This window comes from Epinephelus lanceolatus, chromosome 6 (genome assembly GCF_041903045.1).
Source record: "Epinephelus lanceolatus isolate andai-2023 chromosome 6, ASM4190304v1, whole genome shotgun sequence".
NCBI lineage: Eukaryota > Metazoa > Chordata > Actinopteri > Perciformes > Serranidae > Epinephelus > Epinephelus lanceolatus.
In genome coordinates this window covers 33,254,193-33,272,336 of record NC_135739.1, presented here as the reverse complement: position 1 = coordinate 33,272,336, position 18,144 = coordinate 33,254,193, and the positions used below count along the sequence as shown (strand labels likewise).

Below are 18,144 nucleotides of genomic sequence, written 5' to 3'. Positions count from 1 at the left end.
TTGCAAACACAGAACAACAACAGAATCTTAGTTTGAATTGCAAGCATGTACAAAATCAAAAGGAATTAGGTTGCAACACTGAAACTTCTTTGTCACTGATGGAGCATTGTTTGCATGTATCACACATTAGTGTCAGATTATACCTATTACATAGAAGGGTAATTGAACTTCTACAGAGAGAGGTCACTGAATAATAAATATTACTCATGAGATATAAAACAGATCTGATGCAAGCTGTTGCTAAAACTGAAGTAAACTATATATGCTATGTAAACTGTTAATGTTGACCACCATCAATACAGCCCATGCCTTGGACAACACAATTTTAAGACAACCTGATCTTATCTTTAAATGTTGCTGATGGGTACAAACATGTCTGAAATTAAAGACAAAATTTAATTAGTGTCTGATAATTAATTGAGCACTTAAGCCTAAAAAAAAGTCCACATTATTGGCTCTGAACATCTAAGAAGACATATATTAACTCCTTCAAAGAAAGAACATTTCATCCAGATATCTGAATGTTCCAAGATACCAGCTGCTGAATTAAGAAGCTACAAACCATTTAATACTTTGAGGATTAATACTTTATCTCTATGAATAACACCCCATGATATGAAATTAATTTCCCCCTTTTTTTTTTTTTACACTTAATAAATTCCATAACGCTGAGATAATTTGAATGCTCTGCGATGTCTGCAGACTTCACAGATGAGCAGGAATGATAGGAAATAATCTTTTTTTTAAAGATCCAAACACTTAATACTTAATGCCCTTTTCAGTTTTTTTTCCTAATTATGACTCACTGTGTTACTTTTTTTCACAGCTTAATAGGGAGCAATTCCCCGATCATAAAAGCACATCTTGATAATAAAAACAATCTCGCAGAGGGCAAAAAGTGCTTCAGACTCTCAGCAAGTGACTTGGATAGAAGAAGTTTCTTTGTGTGCAGCAGCTGAGGATCCTGTTACTGCAGCCGCAATAGAGAGAAACATGAGAGGAGCCTTTGTGGAGTATCCAAAAGAAGCCTCTCACTGGGATTTAATTAGATACTTCAGCAAGAGTGCAGATACCTGATGATGACTTGATCAAATATTCAAAACCTGCTATCCCTCGACTTTCTCTCAGTCATTAAAAAAGCTAAATGTTACTTTTACTAAGAGCAGAATTTGTAAAACGCACAGCCAAACACACACAATAATGATATCAAAAGTGCATTTCATATAATGGATTAAAGGATGCCACCCAATATGTTAATCAAGGGTTGCTAATTATTGCCGTGATAATAGTGAATTGAGTTCAGAATTATAAAAGAAATCTCCGACCCCTGAGCTCAACTTCACAGTAGTAAAAAAAACAACAACAGGGACTTCAGTCGTATTTACAAGTTGCAGACAGTGGATAATGGCAAAGCCTATTGTGCTATGCAGGAAAGCTGGCAGTGCTCCCTGCCAACTGGAGCTCTGTAAAGCTCTACAGTGAAACAAGTGATTAAAATTTGAACACAATAAATAATCACAATGGCGACAACAAGGGAAGGAGGACCCCTGCTGAAAAACAGAATTATCATTTAATAGTAACTGCACCAAATGTTTTCTTTGAACCTGACATCGTGCATAACAATTAGCCTGGCTGTGTGGCAAAGGAGGCAGCAGAGGATGATAGGATGAATGCAGAGGGAGACAGACATGGAGTGAGAGGAGAGGTGAGCATGAGCCAATGCAGGAATTAAATCTGTTCAAACCTCATTGTCCTCACCATGACTGTTGATGAGCAGGGCCAGGTATTCCCTGTAGAAAGAGTTGACGTAGAGTAGCAGAGCAGGACTCTGACTGGTCCTGAAGCTCAGGGAGATGTTTTCTCCTCTCAGCGTCACGTCAGAGTAGATGGAGGAAGGTGAGGTGCTGCTGTTCCTGCTCAGTTCATAGGGCTCCTTGAGGTTGTAGACAATGGATGTAGACGACATAAAGCTGGCTGAGACCTCTGAAAGTTAAAAAGTTACTGTGTTAGGATGAATCAGTGGTGGAGCTGACTGGTGAACTTTGTATGTAGGGCTTTCATTACAATATGTCCCTCTCTAACTACCTGTCGCTCTCTGAGAGGTCTAAATGAAGGAATAACTTTTAAGTTTGCTTAATTTGGTAAGGCTGAGGCAAAAATACTTTTCTTGTTTTATCCACCTTATTCCTGAGGGTGCTACTGCAGAAAAGATTATGGGTAAAACCTCCAGGGAGATAGTGGAAGTAGTTAGTCGCATTGACTGTCTGAGGTTTGTCTCAGTGGCTAATCTTGGTGGCTAGCTGCAAACGATGGTTCTTTTTGAAAGTAATTTTCCTTCAATTCAGCAAATATGGCTTCATTTTAACAGATAGTAAACCAACGTTAAATTAGCATTTTATTAAATGTCCCTGTGGAGCTCTGGTACCTGTCGTTATGTCTACATCTGTAACGTTTGTAGCAACCAGACAAAGCTAAATTTGTTGCTTCAACTACAGTGTCAAACATGCACCCAGAACAAAACGGGATTGTTTCTCTACCCAAAGGTCCAGTTTCCATTGTCTACCGACAGAGACAAATAGGTTTTTAAAAACTAAAACGCATCTTTCCTTACTGAATCAATACAGGACGTAATCTGTACTGTATTTTTGTGGACAATGAATACACTATGTTTCACATGCTTAGAATGACATAAGAAATAATAAAATCAAAGTTTTAAGAGCAGAGAAGTATTAAATCAGAATTTGCAGACGAAAATGACACACAGAATGACAGGTCTGTAACTCAGTGTTAGCACATCATGTTCCTGTCTGACTGTATTCTCATCCTGCATAGGAAAATAAAGTAGTAGCACACCTTGAATTATGTGTTCAGTCATCTCAGCTGAGAATGTGTTACTGATTTACTGTACTTCTTTCATATCACATAAAACGAATGGCCAAAGTCATTTATTTCACTACTTTACATTCCTGGTATAACTGAGGTCTGCTGCTAAAGTCAGCGTTGTGTTTCACTCAGTAGAACTCAAATTTAATAAATCAGGAGTTATAAAATTGTGTAAAATGTGTTGTTAAGGCAGACAGGCAGATAATTAGCTGGGAAACATCATGTTTATTCACTTCACATGGAGCTAGAATTAATACTGAATTATGTTAAATGTTTGCTGAATGTGTTAGTGTCTGTTTATGAGTCACAAGAAATCATAATCGTCTATTGAAGTAGATGTTTACCGTGAACTATCTTGGGCTCCGTTAAATTTAACGATATGCAAACGGAGCAAGGCAAGCTAATCGCTAACACACTTGTTTTAAATGGAAACAACCAATGCTTTGAGATGGCTGTCAGAGATATTACAGGTAATATCATGTTATCTCGTCTAAGGTGACGCCGGTGGTGTGTTCCACGTGTTTTATTTCCAAATCACTCCAAAAAGTGTTCAGTTACCAAAGCCAGTTCTGGTTCGACACTGGAAGTTGCACCCATGATTCATGCAGGGTATCATGGGGGCTAGGGATAAGGTGGATATGTTTAATGTTCTGGAAATAAAATAAAATGTATTTACAGTTGAAAGAATATCAGCAGATCTTTTAACCACATGTACTGTATTAGTATTTCCTTAATATGGACTTTGGATACACCAAACAACTGTTGACTTTTCAGCTCAGCCTAATTTGTTGCCAATTTCATGTAAAAAACCAAAAAACCAAAATGTGTTTTGTTGGATGTTCTCTTCTGTTAGGTGTTGAATTTAACTGGTAAATTAACTTTCTAATACTTAAAGCTGTTTGCAATTTAGAAGAAGAGTTAAACTTCTTTGGAAATATGCTTGTTTATAGGGCTGTACCTGAGTCAGAATTATGTTCGTCGAATCAGATTTGGCTGTTCGATATGAATATTTGACTGTTTGTTCCTTTTTTCCATATACAATTTGAGTGTTTGAATAAAGTTCTGCTGGATGTGCAGGGTGACAGCGAAATTCACGTAACATAATAGCTGAGCTAGCCCTATGAGCTAATGCATGCTAATTACTTTAATGACAGACGGACTGAAACATCCCTGCTGCTTGACTTGAAGAATCTCAGTCAACTGAGGGGTCTACCAGGGATCAGCCCTACTTATCTGCTTTCTCATATCTGTTTAATATGAACAGACAGATATGACAGTAGCAATCCTTCTTTTTTACTCTCAATAAAATAAATAAGCATCTTTACCTAAATGTTGAACTATTTCTTTAACAACATATTTCTACAGCACTGTCTGAGTTTGATACTATGTTGACTTTCAACACCCTTCAACAAGCCCTTGATGCAACATGGCAGACTCAATAGCATGGTGAGTTTGAAGTGTCCTTTAAGATAATCCCGATGCTTGACCTTCAGGACAGAACAGGCTCATTATGACCGGCTCAGAATGAGCGTTGAGAGGCCGAGCTGTGTCGGCAGTGATCGAGAGACGGTCAGGGTCAGTCTAATGTCTGCTGACTGAAGGATCCTCTTCAGAAGGCCGTCTGATCTTTGCTCTCCTCTCCTCATTAAAGCACCAGAGATGGGTCATAATAATTGTGTTGTGTAAAGCTTTAAAATAAACCCATCTGTTGGCTGACAAAAGAATCAGAAGTTGATGCGTTTCAAGTTTTATTGCTGTAGTTTTTATTCTAGATGTCTGAAAGAGTTGAGGTAATCCTTAAAATAATGCATATGAGAAATATTGGATATTTCAAATTTGGGTTGGTTGACTGTTTGCTAACTCTTCATCTGAACAGTGATTGTCCAATCATAGCTTAGTGACGGTAACTTGACACAACAGTTCATGCCAAGCTGCAACAATTGCATGTCTGGCTAATAGTAACTCAGCATTACCTCCACAAACAGGGGCCTTTCATACTACATAATTATGTGGGGGTACATGGAAAAATAGCATATCTACAGTGAGTAGGATTTCCCCATTATGTGTCCTGGATGCTACTATATTAGGGGGTGGGCTAAAGTTAATGGCTCTCCTGCTCGATTGGATGATTGAGTACACTCAAGCAGCCCCCGGCCATACTATCCGAGATATTATTACATTTGCCAAACACATTGGTTAGTCCTTATCCTAAAATCCTTTTTCTTTCAAACTACAAAGTGAACAAATTGTTTGAAACTACAAGCAATAACGAAAAATCTAAATCCTTCTTTTCAGTACAACAGGGTTATTTCAACACAAACAGTCAGATTCTTCTTTTGTCATATACTTCAAATTGTAGAACTAATAAGTTCTGCAGTGCAGTGCAAGAACAGTGCCTTTTCTTTAATCTATATGTTTTCTACGTGGATCACCAAATGGGTAGACTTTTTTGCTTGGGACATGCAGCTTTAGCCTGTGGTGTTTTGGCACAATATCAAGTGCATATGTAAGACACTTTTAGAAGATTCTTGTTTTCAAAGTCAGATGGAAACAAAGAGAAGAGAGCATTTTTTTTAAAACAAACTTATGAAGCTAAAGTTTGCTGAGAGGTCCAGTGTGTGGGATTTATATATTGGCAGAAATGCAATATAATATAATAAGTATGTTTTCTTTACTGTATAGTTGCCTTAAAATAAGAATTGTTGAGTTTTCATTACCTTAGAATGAGTGGTTTATGTATACACATCCTCGCCTGCGGAGATTTCCATGTTTTACCGCCATGTCTCTACAGTAGTCCACAACGGACAAATCATACACAGGTTCTAAAATGGGCCATTTGCATTTTTGCATTTTGGCTACTGCAGCCCCTCCGTGATACCAGCCCTTTGATTGTTTTGATTTTTACATGAAACTGCTTTATTCGGTGTCTTAACCGGTTTAAATCACCTGGGCCTGTATTCACAAAGATTCTCAGAGTCCTCTCAGAGAACTCCTAACTTAGCATAAAAATTCCTAGCAAGGAATCTTAGCTTAAGAGTGATTCAGGAAGTTTCTGAGAGCAACTCTGAGCAAGGAGGGGACAGAAACTTTTATCTTAGTGAGGAGGTGTGGTTGACCCCGTTGCTAGGTATGATGCAGTCTTCTAAAAGCTGTGATTGGTTGTTACAAAAAGAAAAAAAAAATGCGCTCCTAGTAATGAATGGACAGTGAAATGAACCGATCATAGAACTTAGACTGTAGGCTCTTAAGAAATGTGTAATCGTGAAAATAATTTTATGTCATGATGATGAAACTCAGCAAAATTAAATTAATTGTTACACAGCTTCAAATGTTTGAATGTACCTCATTCACATGCCGATTATTATATTGATTTGCTTATTATGTTTACACGCCATGCTGGTAATTTTACTACTTAATCTATTTGATATTAATGGTGGACGCAGACTCAGCTGTCAGCAATTACTGTGATTGCTGGCCTCCTTGTAAAAAGCGGTTTGATTTGGCAGAATGACCAAAACAACGAACAAAATGGAGAAAAAAAGAACGAGAAAGCCGAACTGGACAGAAGAGCAGTGCCTGCTGTTGGCACAGCTCGTGGAGGAGAACAACGGATTTTTAAGAGGGAAATTCGGTCCCGGGGTCACGGCACAAGGGAAGAGGCAGACTTGGGAGCGCATTGCCCAACAAATCAATGCATCGTTCCCTCTCCTTTTACGCACAAGCGATGAGTGTGAGAAGCGCTGGTATGTGCTGCAATCCAAAGTGGGTGTTATTGCGTTACTACGCTGGGTGGGAAAAGTAAGCCCATCCCTGATGAGGTCAACCACAAACATTATCCCTGCACGATCAAGCCGGTAGCGTCTTATTAAATCACTGTTGTTCAATATACAGAGAATATCTCTCCTTCCTCTCTGTCTTTCCGACATCTTCTCTGTTTAAGACACTCTTAGGCTTCTTAAAAGTCCTCCTCCCTCCTCTTAACAGTTTTTCACCTTAGGAGCTCTCTTAAGGCCTAAGATGCTTTGTGAATAACTTTTATCTTACAAAGGGAAAATTCTAAGAAAAATCTTAGAATTCGAGGAATTCTAAGATTTTTCTTAGAATGACGTCACTAAGAGCTACTTTTAGTCTTAGGATTCTTTGTGAATACGAGCCCTGGTCCATTTGTTTTGGAGAGGAGGAGACCTTTGTGGATAATTCAGCTCCTGATAAAAAATCTCCTTAATTTGTGAATCTCAAGATATCAGAGACAAAGGTGAGCCACATTACCAGGGGCCAGGCTAGCAGCAGTCTTCAACATGCCAAACAGCGTTGGAGGAACACTGATTTGTAAAGTGAAACTACTTTAATCAGAGTTTTTACTGGTTTAAATAACCAGGTCCATTTGTTTTGAAGAGAAGAAGACCTCTGCAGATATTTTGGCTCCTAATAAAAACCTCCTTAATGTCTGGATCAGAAAGTTAGGGAGAAAAAAAAAGATGAGCACATATAGCAGGCACTGGGCGAGCAGTCAACTGTGATGTACCAAATGATGTTGGAGAAACCCTGTTCTGTAACGTGAAACTGATTTATTCAGTGTTTTAACTGGTTTTAATCACCTGGTCTGCTTACTCTGGAGAGTAAGAGACTTCTGTGGATAATTCAGCTCACAATACCCCCCGCCCCCGAACAATGAATACTAAAGGAATTCCACCCAGAAGAAGTTTCAGCTGGTTGCAATCTGCAATCCTCACCACAAGATTCCACTAAATCTCCCAAAACTGTACGCACTGTTCCTTTAATAGGCAAGCAACTTTTGTTATTTGAGCCAGCAAAGTCAACAGTTGCCAGCTAAGCTTGATTTTGTTTTCCTCTGTCTGAAATAAAGAACAAACTTTTTTAATCAAGTGCTAAATCTGTCACATATCTGCTGTAAACTGTGAAAGGCTTGACAGGCAAAGCAGTTGTGACTAAGGGGGACGAGGCTTAGTGAACAATTGCCTTTGTTTCTCATTAGTTACACAAACAACAAGGGATGATAAGCCAGATGTCACAATGAGACATTTCAGTGACTGGACCTTCAGATACCGTCGCAGTGGATGTGGCTTTTCTGATGTAGGTGTGTTATTCCTCCGTGAGTCTGACTAATGCATCTCTCTGCCTGTGACTGCTACATCTAACTGGCAAACAAATGTCTTCCTCTTTGTTTGGAAAGCCTCTGAATAGGACGCACAGGCTGAGCTGGCAAACTAAAATGCAGTGATTAGCAGCAGAATAGGTTGCTGTTCAAATCAAACAGCCAAGATTTTAATGCTATGCTGATACCATATGAGAAAGGTGCAATATGACATATGAAGAAGAAATTAAGGTATTAGGGTAAGAATTCAATACTGACTAACACAAAAACACAATTAATTATTGTTGTTGCTGTAGTTACTAAAAGTTACAACTATAGTTGCGACCAGAGACTTCCTCAGTCCCTTATTATAGTAATAGACACTGCTTATAATGATGATACTTAAAAACAGTTATAGCATAAATATAATCTTTAAAAACTGCATTTAATGTTTATACCCCCTATTTCATTCTTTACCTGGAGCAAATCTGGAGCAGTTTTATAGCATACAGCCCACTCTGCTGTCCTTAGACAAAAACCTATAATGAACTTCATCCAAATTAGCCTATCATCTCTTTTGCACAAGGAAATTGAATTGTCAAGGCAATTGTAGGGACAGAAAACTAAATGAGCCAATTTAAAGTCAGAGGAGAGACTGCTTTTTATTTTCAAGATAATATCAGACCGGTTTCTCTCTGGTCTTTTCGTCCAGTGTGTCAGTCTGTCCATCAAATATAATTGGATCTGTCTGGAAAGTGTGGGTTCTTAAAATGTCTGCTGAACTTAAAACTTTACACATTTGAAATCATGTTATCTGTAACTATGATGAAAGTTCAAGAAAGCAGTAGCTTGACAGAGACATGACTTGGAAAACTGGCAACAGGAGCAAAGCTGTCTCTTACTGACCAAAGAATCCAAAAATGTCAAACATTCTTCATGAACAGAAGTAAAGGGGGGGCGCATTTAACAGAAGCATAACTGTATCAAAACATCCGTTTACAAACTCTCACACAACTCCTGCATTATAATCCAAGCCTCATTTATCCAGTGCTTCCCAAACACAACACTCAAGCATTATATTGAGCAGAGTTCAAACACATGCAGGCACGCTGCTTGTCTCTGCCCGTGACTGTTCATGTAGAAGTGTTTTGCATAGTTTTAGCAGATGCTTGTGTTAGGGGAAATACTGAGTACACGACAGGATAAATGAGACTTGGATTACACTGCATGAGCTGTGTGAGGGTTTGTAAAAGGATGTTTGATGTAGTTTTTTTGTTGTTAAACCCAGATCTCTTTACTGCAGTTCATCAAGAATGTTCACAGTTTTTGGATTCTTACTCCACCGGTGAGGCATGAGAAAATAACAACATTTACTTTACAAATTCAAGGTATCACAAAGTGAATAACTGATATACAAATGGTTATTTTGTGAGTGAAGGGGCTCTAGTCCTTGGATCTGTGTATTTACTGGCAGAGAGTGTCCAGTGTGTTTCTGAATATATGTACCTTCGTGACAGAAGACTCCAGTGTAGGCTGAATGGTCGCAGTCACAGGAGAAACCATTGGCTCTCTCCACACAGCGACCTTGGTTCTGGCAGAGGGAGCCGTAGCTGCTGCAGTGGCCGGGGCACCCTGGTCGTACCCCTGGGGTGATCTTCGCCCTCTCCTCCAGGTCCAGAGTGACTCCGTTCAGCTGCAGAGAGCGGATGCAGCCCAGAAAGCCTTTCTGTCTTGATGCAGTTCCTCCTGCCAACAAAAACAAATATTGTACACATGATATCCTAGTAGTAACACACTCAGTGGGAAGTGTCCCAGATTTAACTGACACCATGTCGCCCAATCAAAGATTAAAACCTGCCCAATCCTCATGTGTTCAAGAGCATCCCTGTTATGTGCCTTTATAAACTAAACTAGAATTACAGCCTGACAGTTGTATGCCTCCTGGAACCTGTCAAGTTTCACTTGCAGTTTACAACCATGTCTGTCTGGACCAAGTCAGCGTGGGTTTTCTCCGGGTATTCCGGCTTCCTCCCGCAGTCCAAATACATGCAGGTTAGGCTAACTGGTGACTCTAAATTGTCCGTAGGTGTGAATGTGAGTGTGAATGATTGTCTCTATGTGTCAGCCCTGTGATAGTCTGGCGACCTGTCCAGGGTGTAGCCTACCTTTCGCCCAATGTCAGCTGGGATAGGCACCAGCCCCCCCCGTGACCGCCAACAGGATAAGTGCTTACGGAAAATGAATGAATGGATGAATGGCCATAAACATGTTTACAGTGACCTTTGACCACCAAATTCTAATCAGCTCATCACTGAATCCACGTGGACATTTGTACCAAATTCGAAGAAATTCCTTTGAGGTGTTCTTGAGATATCGCGTTCCTAAGAATGGGACAGATGGAGAGATGAACAGACAGACAGACTCCAGCTATTGCTGTCACCAGCTTGGAAGCCTATACATTATCTGAGATAATGGTACATTCAACATAAAATTATTCACTTATTTGAACAGATGGAAGCTTTAATGAGACTTTTTTTCATGAGGCCTGTTTAATAATAATTTGAAATGAAATAAAAAATGTTTAGCCTAGTTGTAATATGTTTAAGTGCCATTTTGGTTTCATCAGTCTCTGTGTTTCAGACATATTGAACTGATCTCATGTATCTGTTTAGCTATATTAATTGGAGAAGGGAAGGGGCCAATTGATTTGAATATAGCACAAAATGTCATTGGGGGTAGTAAAGCCCAAATTCTCACAAGCCAAAAAAACAAACAAAAACATTTCTACCCACCTCATGATATAAAGAGTAGGAACATTTGGCACAAGACCACCCAATCCGGCTTCAGTGGTCACACTCCTCCTTTCATTCTGCCTCTGATTGTAAATCTATACCTTTTTTGTTTTCTCGGAGGTAAATTATGATTGACAGGAACATGTTGCCATTAAAGTACAATGAGGCCATGTCTGCTCCGGAGGGCACTGACACTCTGCCTGTATCACTGTGCTGGCTGTTGATTGGCTAACTGTGTGGATGATTAGCCATCTGGTGTCTGATATTCATCCTCTCCACTAGCAGGCGAGAAGAAGAGACTCTTCCTCCTTTCACCTGATAATTAACATTCTAATATAGCAGCCTCACACTGTTCACAGAGTTTAGACTTGGCAAAATTACATTTCTCCCGGAGTTCAAAGCTGGCGATGTCTTATTTTATATCCGCGCATGACAGTTGTTATTGTTCTTGCAGACTGGAATTGGCAGGGTATTACTCTTGCAGGTTGAGTCTGGAAAAACCTCAAATGTTCAGCAAGAGAAGCTTTTCATACCACTGAATCTCTAACCTCTGTGAGGCTCTAGTCAGTTATAAAACACAGACGGCACATTAAGAGCACATAGAGTGAGAAATTTAATTAAAACATTCTCGACAGCTCTATGAGGAAAAATTTGATTACGCTGGGTAAAACACATTCACAGCAAACTTCTATTAATACTGACTAAACCAGCAACAGCTACAGTAGACTGTGGAGTTTAGAGAAAATATTGGTTGTGACTGCAAAAAAATGATCTAATCTTTAGCGCACTGTGATTAAAAAAACAATGACAGACTCATGAGGGACAGAGGCTCTAACAAAGAGAGAAAAAAAGGACAGGAACTGCCAGAGAAACAAGTCCTGTAGGAGTCAAAAGAAAGACCTTGACAGGATGTCAGACACTTTAACCTCAGCTCATGGTGTTAATATGCCAAAGCAAGAGAACTATAATGTTTAATAAACATGGTGATATGATAGAGCTATTAAATTAAAGACTATCTTTAGACCTTTTCGCAAAGTTCAATAAAATATCAGGGTATACAAAAGCGGAGCAACATCTTGCTGTTACTACACATGAACTGCACAGAAGGACATTTGCAGCCTGAGAGCACAATTGATTTTCAGTTTTAAAGAGCTAACTGCCTTCCTTAGTGTAACCTTACTAGAATTAACCAGAAAAGTGGACAAAACTCAGACAATGAAACAAAAATGACTGGTAAATATAAACGAATACAGTGATTCTTGACTTCAAATGAATGTGGGCTCTTTCCTACCCCCACCTACATCCAATCCCCTTGCTAGGACCATGACCAACTTCGATCTTGGCCTTAATTTTGATCTCAAATGTACACCTTTAACGTTTCATTACTGCTTCTTGCACAGCTGCAACACTAATGTGGTGACAACATTTGTTCACATATAAACATATAAACACCGAACAAAATACTGAAAATGACTTCTGTAGTTCTGGACAGTTCATCTCATCTGGACCACATATTACCATCACACACACATGTGATCACACCAGCAGTGATTCATGGCCCTTCCCTACTTCCTACCCCCGATACTTCCAGTATTTTGCTTGGACCTCATCCATCTTTTCACTCTGCCTTTATTTTGATCTCAAGCCTGCAACGTTTCATGACTGCAACTTGCACAGTTTTGACACTATGACAGTGAAAAAAAATCTGTAGAAATGTTGTTTAAATGTCAGAAAGACATTAGTCTCATGTAGCCAGACCTGTCTCCACAACACTATGTGATATAGAAAGGTCTGGAATCACCGATTATCTTTCTGCTAAAGGGGAAAAAACGCTCTGGCTTGTTTTTGTCTTTTTAAACCAATCACAATTGAGTTGGGCAGCGCTAAAGCGAGGATGCAGTGATACTGCTCTTTCTAAATAGTGACAGGGTTGAGCTTGTTTTGGAAGAACATTTGCACATAGGGAGGCTAGCACTGTCATTTAAATGGGTCCCCAAAAGAAAACATCACAAAAAACATTAACAGTCTTATGTCACTGTGTGATTCAACTTTTAGTGATAAAAAAAAGACAAACATAATTTGATACTTGGTGCCCTAGAGGTGAAGCATGACTATACTTAAGCTCTTAACATTTTTTAAAATTTGTGGCAAAGCAACTCCGACTGGCCGTGTAAGTAAATGGATCAACATGTGGCATGAGAATCCTGAGAGACAGAGTCTGGGACTTTCTGAGGTGCATTCGCAAGTTGTTTTATTTGTTGTAGATCTTCACAACAATTCACCGAAACAACAAAGCAGATATGCCTTATGGCACGATCCAAATCTTTGTCAAAACTTGCCATTTTCAGCGTGTAAGCTGTTAGCTCCAAAGTTGTTGTTGTTTCCCATAGTGAAGGGGATATGAATACAGTAACACGCAGATAGCAGAGGGAATGAAACGAGAAGGCAGGCTGATTTCGGTGGCTCTTTTCCTCTCCTAGCTTTTTGGCCAAAGTCTACATCTGGTGGGTCAGACTACACAGATATATAAACACCTGGCAAAATAGGCTACTTAAAATGGTTTCTGTAGTAATTCCAGCTACAGCAGGTGTCTCCAGGACTGCATTTTGCCATGATGACACACACACACACACAAGGTGAGAACAATACCAGCCCTGCTGTCGTGGCTGCTAACAACTAAGCAAGAGGACATAAACTCAAATATCTGTTCACATCAGGCATACACACTATAACAACGCATATCTATCAATATGATTATTATTTTAAGCTTGTACAAGGATGTGTGTTATAGTGTGTATACGGATTAATTCCTTCCCCTGGCAATAAATGAATTTGAACCAGAATAACTTTGTGTCATATAAATTCACCCAAGGCAATATTACGGCTTATTAATTCAAACTATGGAATACCCTGTCTTATTAAGTTATACAGGGCAATTTTATATTTTACAAATGGGACACACTATTCATAGCAATATAGCTGTCTTTGCAGTATTGTGAATTATGATTTCACAGAAGGGAGGCTGCTAACATTATGGATTAACAATAACAATTTGTGGAGCACATGGCCCTCCACTTTCCAAAACAAGGAAGGAGACACACAGGAATGCATATTGCTTTGCAGTAAATCATGTCTTTGTCAAACACAAACACCCTCTCCCACAGCGGTCTATTTCATAATCCCATCACATTTCCATACAAACCTATGAATCTCCCTTCATCACCGGTAAACACGAACGGGGACAGTGCTGCCCATATAAGGAGAACAACTCGCGGTCACTTCTTTCTGGCTGCTCGCTGAGGATTATTATCTTAACGCAGCCAGCCAATCAATGCCCAGCTCCATCTCTCTGCATCTCTCCAATCTAATCAACATTTGATGGTCTATTTTCTCTGTAGTGTGTGTTTACACCGAACAAATGTCCATAATATTTGCAGAAAGATAAAGCCTCATAACCCAAGTTGGATTTTCATCTCCTCAAACACAGTTGGATAGATAAGAGCAAGAGGTTAAACATAATTGTGGCAGTCTGTGGAAGAGATGAAGTGAAGATATGAGAGTTTAAAATGATAAAGTTGAGAGGAACACAGAAAAATAGGGTCGTTGAAAAGTTGACCCAAAATCTATCCTTCTATATCAAAGAATCAGCTTGAATGTATGGTTTATGGTTTACTCTGATGGCTACAATTTGTCACAGTTCGATTTCAAAATGTTTATATTTTTCCAAAATGACATCAGTGAGTCACAGTATTGCACTGGGTGACATATCCTTTACAACAATGAACACAGCCACTGTAGTTTATTTTGAGTCAATCCCACACACACATTGTCCTGCTGCCAGGAATACTCAGTGGAGCACCAAATGTGCATCGGTCCACATGGGAAAATAGTCCCTAACAAATGCACTCTTTGCTCCTGTTTGAGTAATGTTCGCTTAAAAATACATTATCCGGCTGTTTATGGAAATTACTGAGTCTTTTTTTAAAAATTAAACCTTACATTTGTAACATCTTTTTAACCACCATATCCCCTCCCCCACCCCCCAAAAAGTTGTTTGCTGCAGCTCAACAGACAAAGTACTGCACGTTTATTACCAAACTGAGCACAGAGTCAATAACACACATTCATGAAACAACCTATAATGTAACTTTCTTTCACATGAAAAGCATTTTTACTACATATGTTACATCATAATTCCCTCTTCAATATCTAATTTATATTGCTCCTTCAAACAGCTGCATTTATTCAAGTTCCTTGCCAAAAGCTATATTTTACAAGATTACATTGAACACATCATGAGGTCATTAGAATTTAATTTCACCCAACACTCATTTTACTGAATAGAATCTGAACACTTCACAATGTAAATCAATGCAACTTCCGTGACCTGTTTAGTTACAGGCATCAGCTGCTCAGAGGTAAATAGTTGTCCTCCTGCTGACTTCCACACAGATGTTGCTTTTCATTTTCGTTCTCTTCACATACATTCTTCTCACTGGTGTAGTGGTAATTGAGTGGACACCAGAGAGCTTTTGTCATTTTGACATGACAATAATACAGTGTATTTCGGGGTTCATGTGATGACGGATAACTTTTCCGTCTCCCCCAGAGAGCAGGTAAAGTGTAACAAGGGGACCCAGAAAAAAGGCCTCCATATTATTTTCTCTATTATTTAGTAGGGTTTCTTCTTCCCCCATTTGTGGCGCCCCCTATGGATAATGGCGCCCTTAACAATCCCCTTTACTGCCGGGCAGAGAAGTTGGACTCTATTAAGAGGTGCCAAAGTCAGTGTGTTACAGGGTAAAATGCTTGCAGTGTTTAGCTGCTTGTCAAAATAAGAGCTAAACATTACCCAACTTTTAATGACTACGTAACACATCTGCTTTCATGTAGCTGCAGGTCAATTGGGCCCTGTACAGATGCAGGTGCAGCTTTACAGACTACACTTCTTTATCAAGGGTAATTACTGATTCAGTATTTAGAGGGCATGGACTCAGCATCTGCTTTTCCAGTAGAGAGACTTTTTTCATCAATACAGCCAATATTAGCAACACTTGTTAACACCACCTCCCACTTTCTAAGCTTATCAGTCTAGTTGGGTTGTAAACGACTCTTAGGATGAAGTTTACTGCAATTCAACACATGCAGCTGCCTGGTTTCTTGAACTTCAACAGCTGCCCATGTGGGACTTATGTGATGCAAAATTAACAGCCCAGTCACCAAAATAATATGCTGGCATTGCAGTGGCAGCTCCTGCCAAATTTCTCAGGGGGGCAATTGTTGTGGTGATGGCTGAGGTGACCCGTTCAATGGGTAAATTTGAATTCATTTGGCTCTACAATGACTGAACAATCCACAGTGGTCATCAACAGACTAATTTTCGTCAGTTTGCCCACACAAATACCTTTGAATGTGAACAGAGACCTGTTTTACCATTAATCAAATAAAACTGAGTAAGGTATTCACTAAGTCATTGTCAGTCTTAGAAAACATTTTACTATAGCTAAGTGGAAATTCATTTTGTGTTCTGATTAAAGAAATAAATGCAGGCATACCCTACAACTTAATACAATGCACATCACATGGTATCACTGCTCTTTGACCTGACCTGAACGTTTTTTTGTTGTTGTTTTTCAGTTTCAGACATATGTTGGGGGGACATTTTGGGCATTGGGGGGGGGGGGGCACATGTCCCCCTCAATGTATATGGTGACTACTGCCCTGTCAGCATGTATAATTAGGCCTCAGTTGTTTGGGTGAAGTGCGCTGGTCTTGACATACAAAGTTTGACAAGTGTCAACTGGACAATATGGAGATATTTGCTTCTTGAAAGCCGGACTACAAATGTGGATAGACAGGGAGAAACACATGCAACCTAAGACGTGGTAAGATACGATATTCCTCACTATATGAAGTGACTGATAACAAGATCTGTATAATGGATTGTAAAGAAATTTGTCAGGTTTTTATTTTGTAGACAAGTGATCTGTATTTATAGCGTGATGGGATGACAGGACAATGATGTGTGTGGTATCACTGGAAAGCTCTGCTCCTGCGCTTTCATGTGATATGTATGGCATTTCTGTGCGAGCCTGCATTCACGAGTACTCCATCTAAGAGTAATGTGTGTGCAAAGCTGTATGAAAGCTCTGTTAAACATAATTTTAGTGTAATTTTATCATTTTTTTCCCTTGTGAAAACATTGGACTATTAAACATTTGACGATGTGTTTTTTAAACATTTTGAGTGATAAAATACAACACATCTTCTTTGTAATGTCCATGTTGTCTCCACATTACGACTTAAACGCTCATGAACACACAATGAAGTACCGAAGAATGACTTCCCGACATGGGAGATCGGACCACCCGAGGAGCACATGAATGATACTTGGTGGTTTACGTATGACGAAAACACATTGGGGCAAGCCCTCCCGGAACCCATAGAGATTGTATTGGGATGCTTGCATTTAGAAAAAAAAGACTTCTACATGAAAGTCTATGAGTGAATCGGGGCGATTTCCAGCCAGGCTGATATCGCCCCAAAGGGTCGGAACGCGACTTCACACTGCGGCTGATTGGATATTCAGAGGCAGGATGAGCTGTTTCAAGTGAAAATTATCAGAATAATTAATATATTGTGTGTGTATGTGACAATAATGATGATGATAATCATACATCTATTATCATCATCTTCTTTCTTTTCTTTTGTGGCTCAAGGAGGGGCGGCGCCCTATCGTCCTCTATTGGCCAGCTGCCCCTGTGGCATTGTACTTTTATGCAAACCACAGATATGTTACATTTGGGCGTTTCATATGTATCATATTAACATTTCTAAAGAGACAGTTTTGATTATGTGTATCCCTTCATTCCTCATCCCTTCATCCCTTCGATCCATACCCCTTCACGCTTTCCTCCGAACCCATAATCCATCATACGCAATAAACCATTCAAAATCTTTACCTTATTGGTGTGGTCTTTGTTAGTGAATAACAGTTTGTGACATGTCCAGCAATGTTTTCACTAACCAAACAAGGTATTTAAAAGCACGATCTTTTCCTGACCCTAACCAAGTGGTATTTGTGCCTGAACCTAACCACATGTTAGCCAAATAGTTGTCACAACATAAAATGAAATGTACAGAAGCATAAAGTTTCAACCTATCCACAACATATGAAACATAAAAATGTAACATATCCATGGTTTGCTGAAACGTACAATGTCAATATTCATTTTGGTGATTGGGTTGGAGTAAAACTTGTATCCCAAAATGTTTAGTGTGAACTGCATGGCAAAGTGGGCAGAAATTGCAGAATTTACTTTGTAGAAGAGAAAGTCCAACAAAGTTCAATTTCAAGCAAATGAAATGCAAATG

The 18,144-nt window shown here is 39.3% G+C and overlaps 1 protein-coding gene across 1 annotated transcript in view; it reads right to left on the bottom strand.

Moving 5' to 3' along the window:
• LOC117254452 (contactin-associated protein-like 4) overlaps positions 1–18,144 on the bottom strand; it is a 165,429-nt gene that overhangs the window by 19,547 nt on the left and 127,738 nt on the right. Inside the window, exons 18-19 of the mRNA XM_033622768.2 lie at positions 9,485–9,724; positions 1,759–1,983 (exon numbers count right to left, since the gene is read on the bottom strand). Of these exons, the coding sequence (XP_033478659.1) occupies positions 1,759–1,983; positions 9,485–9,724 (465 nt within the window). The remainder of the gene's footprint in view (positions 1–1,758; positions 1,984–9,484; positions 9,725–18,144) is intronic.